The 11464-nt window shown below is 40.7% G+C and overlaps 1 protein-coding gene across 1 annotated transcript; it reads left to right on the top strand.

Moving 5' to 3' along the window:
- Window positions 1-9110: 9110 nt before the first annotated feature.
- LOC101159074 (complement C1q subcomponent subunit C) lies at window positions 9111-10950 on the top strand. Its single transcript, XM_004065942.3, has 3 exons — window positions 9111-9343; window positions 9438-9566; window positions 9734-10950. The coding sequence occupies exons 1-3, from the start codon at window positions 9148-9150 to the stop codon at window positions 10006-10008; spliced, it is 600 nt and encodes a 199-aa protein (XP_004065990.1). The 5' UTR covers window positions 9111-9147; the 3' UTR covers window positions 10009-10950.
- Window positions 10951-11464: the final 514 nt, after the last annotated feature.

The following is an 11464-nucleotide window of genomic DNA, read 5'->3' as shown; positions in this document are numbered from 1 at the left end:
ATGTGTGGATACTAAACTAAGGAATACTTGTTATAAATAAATAATTTGGTAAAAACAGAGAAGGCGCTGTAAAGTAATTGCTATATAACTACTACTAAACAGGAAGCGCAGAGGCAGAGCTAAGGCGCACTTTGCGCACGTGTCGTGAATGTAATCTTCACTCCGCAAGTCCGCATCTATTTTGTTTAGGTATCCCCGACATGGAGCAGCAAGAAGTCAAGGATAAACTTAAGACAGGGGAACGGAAAAGGCAAACACGCACTGCCGCAGTTGCAGGATTTCTCCGCGTAATTAAGCGAGTGCGCATCAAGATCTCTCTTTCACTCTCTTTTTCTGGCCTGTTATTCTGTGTTCCAGCGTTATTTCGTTGTGCAAATGCAATTATCATGATCATAAAAATATGTAGATTATTTTAAGAAATCTTGTGTTTTTTTTCTGCCAAAAATACTATGGGATTAATTGAAATTTCGGGTTTGCTTCGAGCTCAGGCCTGCAAATCAATTTAATTGGTCGGGTTCAGGCTGGGTTCGGCTTTAATGCCCGCTGGCCTGTGTCGGGTCGGGCTGGATTTTTTAGCCCCGATCTTACCTCTACTATGGGCCACAGTATCAAAGGCTTTAGAGAGGTCGATGAAGAGGGCGGCACAGTGGTGTTTGTCATCCAGGGATTCAGATATGTCATTTAAAACTTTAAGAGCTGCGGTTGGCTGGCTTAAAATATTATTTGAAATGAGAAATTCTTTTAATTGTACACTTATAAGACCTTCCAAAACTTTTGCCAAAATGGGTAACTTGGAAATTGGTCTATAGTTATTCAAATTTGTTGGGTCACCGCCTTTAAGTAGCGGTAACACATAAGCCGATTTCCATACATGCGGAATGGTGTTCGTGGACAAAGACAAATTAAATAAATAGCTCAGTGGAAGTGCAATAGAGTCTGCTGCAGCTTTTATAAAATATGGTTCTAGATCATCAGGACCAGCAGATTTAGTAGGATCAAGGAGTTTAAAGGCTTTTGAGACTTCTAAAGATGTGAAGGGGGAAAATGAGAAATTATGTGTTAAGTCTTTGTGATTCACAGGGAGGGAGTACTCAGATGAGTGTTTTATAGAATTAAATAATGATCCAGAAGAAACAAAATGCTCATTAAAACATGAAAGCATCTCTGTCTTGTCTATTATATTACAAGTGTTTTTCATTATACTTGAAGGGAGCTCAACACCTGAATTATTTTCTTTTAGGGCCTTAACTATCTTCCAAAACTTTGAGGGATTATTTAAATTTTCTGTGGTATTTTTAAAAAAATGGTCAGATTTCACATTTCGAATTGCAGTAGTGCAAGCATTACTTAGTTTTCTGAATGCCAGCCAGTTAGATGCATTATCAAAATGTCTTGCTTTTGCCTATGGTACATTCCTTTCATGTAGCTGGTTAGCCAGATCTGAGCTAAACCACGGATTATTACGACCTTTCACTTTATAGTGCCGGATAGGAGCATGTTTATCAAGATTTTTGTAAATTCATTATGGAAATAACTTCAGGCCATTTCAACATTATCAATTTCCATCATCGTTTGCCAGTTAAATTCATTTAGATCCTGACAAAAGGATTGTTCACAAAATTGCTAGACAGTGCGCTTTATGATAATGTGTGGTTTGGTTTTGGGCATTTTTGTGTTTCTCGAAGTAGCAATGATACAGTAATCACTTATATCATTTGCAAATACAGCAGCAGTTGAATACTTTTAGGGAGAATTTGTAAGAATCAAATCAATTAGCAAGGATTTCTCCGGAAATTTGGGGTTAGGTCAAGTAGGATCATTTACTAATTGAAACAGGTTCAAAGAATCACAGTAAGATTTAAAATCATCAGAAACAGGTTGCAACCAGTTCCAGTTTAAATCCCCAATTATCACAACTTCATTATATTTTAAGGAAGACAGCAGTTCCATTAAAGAGGGAAGAGCGGAGCTATCAGCAGAGGGTGCTCTATAGCAACCAACTAAGGTAATATGCAGAGAATCAGAGATCTCTTGATCAAGAGCTAAAAGTTAGAATTTCTTTGACATTGATGTTTGCATAAGAACTTTTGTATTAAGTCTAGTTTTGATATATATGGCTATACCTCCACCTCTTTTGGTATGGTCAGCCCTAAAAACATTATAACCAATGATATGTATGTCAAAGTCAGTTATTGACTTGTTTAACCATGGTTCAGGAAACAACACTTACATCTGTTTCAGTTGATATTGCCCAAATGCGTATCATATCCATTTTAGGCAATAAACTCCTTACATTGAGATGAATGAATCCAAGACCATTACGAGATTTAAAATCTTCAGGAGTACTAAAAATAGGACTATCTGGTCCAGGGTTTGGTGGAATATTCTCGGAGATTAACAACAATAAAAAGATGAGGCGTCTTTGAAGTTGTGGTTTCTTAGATACTGAATTTGAAGGTCCTAGAGAGGGGAACATTTTTAAGAAGGCTATAGAGTTTATAGTAAAATTCTTCTGGAGAGCCAATACACAGCTGAAGTGCAGTAGTTCATTTGGATTGTCTGAGAGACACACAGGCGAGTAAGCATTATAACATTCATGAATAAAAGTTTTTGTTCCAGCATGAAATATGTAACGGGGTGATTCTTTTTTCCTACCTTTACAATTTGGTTTTTTAAATCTTTTTTGTTTTATTGATCCTGGTTGTGCAACCTAAAACTCCAAGGGCCCTTGAATGGCTCATGGCAAATCTGGTGATGAGTCACAGGTGTGTGTGATCAAGGTGGGTTGGAGTTTTGATCCTTTAAAAAGGATGAACAGCTGGACTTGGGGCGGAAAAAAAGAGGCGCACCACAAGAGCTGCACAAGCAGTGTTGGAATACCAGCGATGGGAGCCACACGCGTGGTGTTTTGGAGCACCAGGACGGAGGCTGCACGTGTGGTGTTTTGCAGCAGCAGCAGCAGCAGCAGCAGCAGCACACTGCAAAAACTGAAATCTAAGTGAGATAAAATATCTTGAATCAAGCATATACATGCTTATTTTTTAATGATAAGATAATTCTTCTCAATCAGTAGCTTTCATACTAGATAAGTTTTCTTATTTTAAGAGTTATGATACTTGATTATCTCAATAAGATATTAAATCTTGTTACTAAGATTTCATCACCTATTATGAGTAAAAAACACGAAACTAGAATCTCAATAGCGAGATTTATTTATTAGATGGGGTTTGGACTGCATGCTTCTCTAATCATCCTGGAGCATTTGGACTGCTGGAGGCCGGACACTATAGGACTGGACACAATAAACATTTTGAAAACTTGCATCTGGTTGTTCAGCTCCTTACACAGAATCTGATCCACTAGAATCTACCTGTGTCACAAATACACAATACAGTGGATTAACTGGACGGTTGTCAGATGACTCCCGTCCAGTTAAGAACTATGGCAATGCCAAAGTCTCCAATGAAAAATAAGGCCAATGTTAGCAGGAAGAATAGTTTAGCCCTTGATATTATTTTTTGGGGGCTTCGAAGGAAGGTGTTTAAATGGCACCATTCAGTCCAGATTTCTGCCAGAATCCAGTTCAGGATACACCAAGAACTGTTTTTTTTTTTTTTGTCAGACGTTCTCCCGTGACGTGCCTCACAAACAGGAAGTAACACGGAACTTGAAAGCTGCGGGCAAAAAGAGCGAATTGTTGCCCAATCTTGTTCAACTTTAAATGTGTATAGATCACACGATCCGAGGGTTGAATCAAGAACTTTCCTTCCCACAAAGATAGCAAGCTCATCAACCAGCCAAGCGCTCCTGAGTCCGCTTTAGATTAGGGGCATAACACACAGGTGCTACAGGAAAGCAGCATCTCAACGTTGGCAAAAAAAATATATATTAGTGCGCCAGCTTTGAAAGAAAGTAAATTGCGACTTCCCTTTATTGATGAAGTATAAGGCCCGTCAAAGGTTCGTCACGCCAGGAAAATCAGATAACCGCAGATTGCATACAGTTCATGATCGTTGAATAAAAATGGAACGTTCCTTCGTAAATCACAGGGACCCAACCCTGGGTTTGGGTCTTAATGAATCAAATTTGCTTTGACTTACACAGTTTCTGAGCAAGCCTTTCTAAAAATAGCCTTACTAAAAACGAGAACGGTAGTTGAAAAACAAATTCAACAAAATATCATTCTAAAAAGGCCCAAAACAAAAACTATAAATATGAAATCTAAAATAGCTTAAAAGTCGTAAAAACTCATTCATTCACAGTACGCTGACAGACAGACAGAGTGCATGCTGCCATCTTGGTATTGACTTTTGGGCGAAGGCAGGGGACACCCTGGACAGGTTGCCTCTCATATCACACACCCATGTACACTCACATTCCCAGCTATAGACAATTTAGATTAACCAATTAACCTATGAAGCATGTTTTTTGGATGGTGGGAGGAAGCCGGAGTCGTGTTCATAATAAAATAAATAAATAAAGATATGCCCTTGTGCAAATACATAACCAACCAATAAATCTAAACTTTTTCTGCCGATAAAACTTATGAAATAAATAAGTCATTCTGAAAAACAGAAACATGAAATATAAACAAAGCTAATTTGGAAAATATTGATTTTGAAATCCGAGTTTCTGAAAAAAGACATTGAATTATAGTAATATTCAACATGATTAAAAATGAATATTTTAAAATGCTGTTTTAAAATGATGAACAGGTTTTTAAAGCAAAAATGAAATATATTGAAAAATATAATGGCTAGTTTAAAATCTGTGTGCAGGTTTTTCACAATTTCATTTCAGAGATTTATTGGTTGATTGTGTATTTGCATGAAGTTGTATTTATTTATTTAATTATGAACATTATAGGACTCCATACTACCAGGGTAAAATTACAAATAATTTAGTCAAAAATTATTCCTGAAAACTAACTTAACTTTTTTTACATCTTTAAGAACAGGGGTGTCTGATCTCAAGTGGGCCAAACCAGTAACAAAAAGGCAAAATAACATCTTTGTTTTTGTTAATTTTCTCAATTGGATAAAATTTCTCAACCAACATATTAGCCTTCTTCTTTCTCTTTCGGCTTTTCCCATCAGGGGTTGCCACAGCGAAGCAACCTCTCCTTCGAGGATGAGTCGCATGGTTAACTTGGCAATGTTTTATGCCGGATGCCCTTCCTGACGCAACCCTCTCAATTTATCCGGGCTTGGGAGCGGCACAGAAGCAGAAAAGGGAATAGGGCGGAACCCGGATTCGAACCCTGGTTACACGGACGGAAGGCGCCGCATACCAGCACGAGCTAAACCGGCTCCTTAATTTGTCAACTAACACATTAGCCTAATCACTTATTATTACACATTCATTCACAGAAGCCAATGGATCTTAAATACAATTAATTTCACTTAAAAAAAAGGTCTTGCAAACATTTGTGAACTTAAGAATTTGGAGTTAACCTCATTCCTCTCCTGAAACTTCACCCGTCCATCAATATCAGACTTCAGATCCTGTGCAGAAACACATTTACTGTCATTCATGTGTGAAAAACACAATGAAATGTCCAGAAATCTTTTCCTGGTTGGCTGCCTGAATTTTATGACAACACCTGCCTTCTTCCTGACCTTTAATGGGGCGCCATCAGTGACCAGACTGACCAGGCAAGCTCGTTGGTGTCTCTTTTTTGATCGATTCCGTTTTACTATCACTTACAGACCAGGAACCCGCAATATAAAACCGGATGCCCCCTCACGCAAATACAGTCCCACGGAACGTGCCACCACCATTCTACCCTCCACCTGTATAGTTGGAAATCTCACGTGGGACGTGGAAACCAAGGTCCAGCAAGCCTAAGGTGAGGAACCTGATCATCCACCTTGTCCTAGGGGCACCCTGTTCGTACCATCATCAATCAGGTACGATGTCATGTCATGGGGACACTCATCCTGGGTGGCGTGTCATGGAGGTGTGCACCGGACTCTAAATCTCATCCGGAGGAGGTCCTTCTGGCCCTCTATGGAGAAGGACGTCCAAGAATACGTCTCCGCCTGTGCCCGTTCCAAATCGTCATCCTCTGCCCCAGCTGGACTCCTTCATCACCTATCAACTCCTAACCGTCCCTGGTCTCACCTGGCTATAAACTGTTACTGGTTTACCTCCTTCTCAAGGTAATACTGTCATTTTTACCATATTCTATCGCTTCGCCAAGATGGATCATTTAATCCCATTACTCCAACTACCCACTGTCGCAGAAACTCCTGATATCATTGTAAATCACATCTTCCGAAATCATGGCATCCCCTCTGACATTGTCTCTGACCGTGGCCCTCAGTTTGTTTCCCAAGTCTGGAAGGCATTCTGCGCTGCCTTGGGGGGCCACGGTCAGCCTCACTTCCGGATAACACCTGCAATCCAATGGCCAAGCGGAGAGAGCGAACCAGGAATTGGAGGCAGCTCTTCGCTGTCTGGCGGCACAGAACCAACAGGACTGGTCCCAGTTTCTGGTGTGGTTCGAGTATGCTCACAATACTCATCCTTCCACAGCTACTGGGGTGTCCCCGTTCGAGGCCGCCCTAGGGGACTCACCACCTTTGTTTCCATCGCAGGAACTCGATCTGGTGGTGCCCTCAGTCCAACATCACTGTCACATCCCACCCCAAGGGAGGGAGAAAATAGGTAACATAAAGAAATAAGTTTAAGCCGGTAAGGGTTAAAGGCTGTCAGTGCAGCCGTTTATTTGACTGACAGCTGCAAAAGTAAAGAAGGTAACAAACTTAAATGCTCAGGCACTAATGCAATAAATAACAAAACCAAAGTGAAACTTAAACTAGATGGACGTCACCAAGACACAAAACAGAAAGCATAAGCCGAAAACAAAGATCACAAGCAGAGGTGAAAACCAGGCAGTTTCCACAGGCTCTAATGCCAAGTCCAACAACAGGGCCCAGCTGATTAAACGGATTCCTCCCAGGAATTCAGCTGCCATTGGAACAAGAGATGCTTGAGGCTTTTATGCTCCCCGCCCAGCATGGTGATTGGAGGAGGGAAGGAGGCCGCAGTCATCTCCTGCAGGAGGTGAAGTCAAGTGGTGTGGTGGGGGCTTCTGCAAAGGACACACACAACCACACACACACAAACATACAACACACACATATACACACCAAAAGACCTACGGTGCTGTCAACGCGTTTGGCATCAGACTAGGACTGCTCTCCTCCACACCAAGGAAAACAACCGCCGCCTCGTAGGGTGGTGGGACCCGATTACCAACCAGGACAGAGGGTCTGGCTCTCGACTCAGAACATCCAAGAACATCCATCCTATCCAAGCAACCTCTCGGAAACTGGCTCCTCGGTTTATTGGACCTTACCTCATTGACAAGGTCATCAACCCTACCTGTCTCTGTCTTCGTCTGCCCAAGGCGCTCAAGTTACACCCATCCTTCCATGTTTCCCAGATTAAGCCAGTTCTGGACAGTCCTCTGTGCCCACTGTCCCCTTCCCCGCCGCCCAGCTGTATCATCGACAGCACCCCTGCCTTCACGGTCAGCTGGGTTTTGGATGTCCGGCGTAGGGGTCGTGGATTCAAGTTCCTGGTCGACTGGGAGAGTTACGGTCTGGAGGAGCGGTCCTGGATCTCCCGCTCTCTCATTTTGGATCCATCGCTCATTGAGGATTTCTACCGGGCCCACCCAGATCACCGCCCTGGACCGCCTTTGCACGTTCACTGAAGCTTTTTACCTGGGACACGACGAGAACACTGTGAAGGCTAAAGTGACAAACTTCTATGGTTTCTTGCTTTCCACCTGTGGCCTTAAAGGGGCTTTGACTCTACTCCTGTCTTCAACAACGCCCCGAGCCTATTCAACCATGCCACTTTTTGGACCATTATCTTAGAATAACTTGTTGGCGGATTCTCATCGAAATCCTCTTAGGATCACGTTCTGCAGGGAACTTCCTCACTTCATTCCTGAACATCACCTTCGTTCCAAGCTTCAGCACTCTCTTCTGGAGAGATGAAGTAAGAATAATCTCCTTTCACCTTGTTTCATTTGCAATAAGCCACATCACATGTGGCTGACAGTCCCATGACTCTAAAAGGGATTCAGGAGGTGCAAAGGATAGATGGGGGACATTTTCTATTCTTGCCAGATGTTTCTGGGTTTTTATCTTATATGAGCATTCTGACACTCCGCTGTCCTCCTGAAAGGGGCTAACTGAGGCCTCTAACTGAGGTCAGCGGATCCTGTGTGGCAGCCCAACACTGCTGATTTCTTCTGATACAGATTTAGAGTTTATTTGGTTAGACAAGTGGTTTAGTTGTTATGTACAATTCGGCTTGAGAGCTGTTGGCCTTAGAAATCTGACCGTCCTGGGTTTGATTGATATTCATTCATGTAATGTGATTTGGGAGAACTGATTTTCGTTATTCCCAGTGTTTATGTTGTCTGTTTACTGAACCTGTTCACTGGTGCTGCAACAATCAAATTTCCCAGACTGGGATCAATAAAGTATCTTTATCTAATCTTATCTTATATTGGTACAATAAAAAAACATAGGTTGTTACAGAGTTAGAAAATCTTTGTTTCAATGTACTGTATGGTTGTGATTATTATGTTTTATCAAGTTTTTACTAATATTTTTTGATTAGTGCAATCAAAAAAGTACTCTAGGTTTAACCAACTACCTCGTTTTGGAGACTTTTTCACTATCAGACGGAGACCAGGATGAGAAGTGAGTATAGTTTGCAACTAAAGGCTTTTTTTTTTCTCTTTTAGTCTGATAGAGTGAGCCAAATTGTGGCTTAATGGTCAATTTGCTCATCATTATTTGCTCTAAACTCCGAGGATTAGAAAAGAGAAAAACGCTGGAACATGTTTAGAAATTCTGAGCTGAATTTTCTGCAAGAACCTAAAGATTCATCAATTCAAATGTAAGTATTCATCATGAAGTATAAAACGGAATAAAAATGGATAGGTTGTGTAGAAATCGTGTGTGTTTGAAGGCTTCTGGGTCGATTGTCCTGTATGTAGAAATTCCTCTCCTCTTTCGTCTTGCACCATCCTGTTAACTCCCTGTCAAACATTAACAAACTTGAGACAACATAAAAGCAGCTGGAACATGAGATCAGGACTGCAGAAGCCTGAGCTCCACCATGTTGTTGTTGACGTTGTTGCTTTGTGGCGCTCATTTTGTCCACGGTGTTGCAGCAGAGGTCAACAAAGCCTCTTCCTCCTGTGCAGATGTATGCAGACTGCAGAATGAGCTTGCTGCTTTGACCGACAGGCAAAGATCTCTGGAAACCGGACTGACAGAGGCCAAAAGCCAGATCGCAGAACTGATGAGTAAAGGTGGCTGAAACATCTGCGCTCCTCTTAATGCCGGCACATTTTCAATCGGAACAGAGAAATGTTTTATTCAGTTTGGTTGATGTGTTTTTTGTAGCACCAACCAGAGTAGTTTTTACTGCTACAACTGCTGAGAGTGGAGCCATCGGACCCTTCAGCACCAACACAAACATCCTCTTTAAAACGGCCATAACAAATGTGGGCCAGGCCTACAACCCATCTACAGGTAAGCACAGATGCTTTCATATGCCATGATGCAGGTATAACTACTCTGTCACAGAAGAGAAAATGATGTGGGAAATCAAAAAAATGATACAAATTCTTAGTAAGAAATGTTTTTCCTATTTTCTGGTTTCATCGCCTATAATCCTGGATTAAACATTGTCTCCACAGGAATCTTCACTGCGCCTGTTAATGGCATTTACTACTTCAGTTTCTTCTGTCACTCTGGAGGAAATCGCCTCACAAGTCTCAGACTCATGAAGAATGAGGAATATATTGTAGGAATTTATGACCACCAGACATCACACGATGGAGCAGATAATGGAGGCAATGCTGCATTTCTGCAGCTGCAGCAAGGAGATCGAGTTTCTGTGAATTTAGCTGCAAACACGCATGTTTGGGGCTATGGCTCTGTGACCACCTTCAGTGGTTTCCTGCTCAGCTAAGAATGACAGATTAAATTAAATGAGATTTTACTGAAAATTATCTGTTCTCTGTCAGACATAAGCCTGCCCCCCTTTTAAGCCTGCATTTTCTCTGCACCGGGGTAGCAGAACATGTTGGCTTTGCCCTATTCCTATATACTAAATCCTTGCCAATATTCCAGAATGTGACTTTCCCATTTAATCCAGGCAATTCTGAAAAGATCAGTGTCTTAGCTGTAAAGCAATTGAGCCTCAATGGCAGATTGCATGGAAAGTCTTTCAGTGATCCCAGTGTTGAGTCTGCAGACTCTTTAACTGAGGAAGTTTGTTTAATTCCAAAGGTCAGTATGGCTGCTGTGATTTGTCCTGATATTTATATGACATATTGCAGTTTATTTAATTATAATGAAGTAGTTTAACTCTGACCAAAAAAAAAAAGATAACTTTGATATATTATACACAGATATATAAAAAACAAGACACCGCCGGACACAAAAATGCGTTTTATACTTTTAGTATAGCAGTGATATTTGGGGAAATTTATACTAAGCAAATATTGATCCTATAATTAAACTACCAAAATACCACTTAGAGCCATAAATAAAGTAGTTTTTTGTGAATCTATGAACATTTATAAATGAATATGTAATTTGATCGTATACATTAGGGAAAGAGGAAAATCAACTCGGTGATATATCGAGCTATTTCAACTGACGATACTTGCATCGATTTATTTGCTGTCAAGACATTATTTATTTAATTATTTATCAGCTTCCGTCAGCGTCAGTTGTTACAAAGACGTACATGGATCTAATCTTCAACCAGCGGATGGATCAGAATGAAGAGGAGCAGGGAGTTTGCCCACAAATTGTAGATTTTATGTAACCACCGAGCGTTTTCACTCTGCACATTTTTGTCTGCTCCAGATTTATGATTTGAATAAAGAAATACTCAGAAACGCAATTTTAATCTTAACTTTCTTTATAGGTGTCATCCATCATGAGAAAAATGCTACAAAAAACAAAATTTTCATTGGGTTGGGTCCGTAACAGAATATAGCTTGGCGTGTTTTTTTTTTTTTAATTAAATGCATTTTTGAGAAGCACTTGTTTATAGATCATTGAATTCCTGTTGTGGGGCTTGTTTTTTTTTCTGCAGTTTTATGCCAGAAGAAACAATAAAAAATACGATTAATAATTGTTCAAGTTTGATTTAAGATATTATATATAATTGTGGGGCTGCATGATAATGTAGTGGTTAGCGCTCTCACCTCACAGCGAGACGACCCTGGTTCAAATCCTAGCGGGGTTCTTCCTGTGCAAGTTTGTGTTTTCACCAACTTCTTCCCACAGTCCAAAAAAAAAAAAAAAAGAGCCTTCATAGGTTAATTAGTGACTTTAAATTTGTCCCTAGGTGTGCATGTGAGTACCCAGCTGGGTTGGCTCCAGCAACCCCATGACACCAAAAGGGATTTAGC

Source organism: Oryzias latipes, chromosome 18, assembly GCF_002234675.1.
Source record: "Oryzias latipes chromosome 18, ASM223467v1".
Lineage (NCBI taxonomy): Eukaryota > Metazoa > Chordata > Actinopteri > Beloniformes > Adrianichthyidae > Oryzias > Oryzias latipes.
Note: the sequence above shows the minus strand (reverse complement) of the source record. Positions and strands in the feature narration are given on the sequence as shown.

Coding starts and splice junctions, on each gene's coding strand:
- LOC101159074 (XM_004065942.3), top strand. CDS start 9,148: ATGTTGTTGTTGACGTTGTTGCTTTGTGGCGCTCATTTTGTCCACGGT. Junction 9,344..9,437: donor CGCAGAACTGATGAGTAAAG/GTGGCTGAAACA, acceptor TGTTTTTTGTAG/CACCAACCAGAGTAGTTTTT. Junction 9,567..9,733: donor GGCCTACAACCCATCTACAG/GTAAGCACAGAT, acceptor TTGTCTCCACAG/GAATCTTCACTGCGCCTGTT.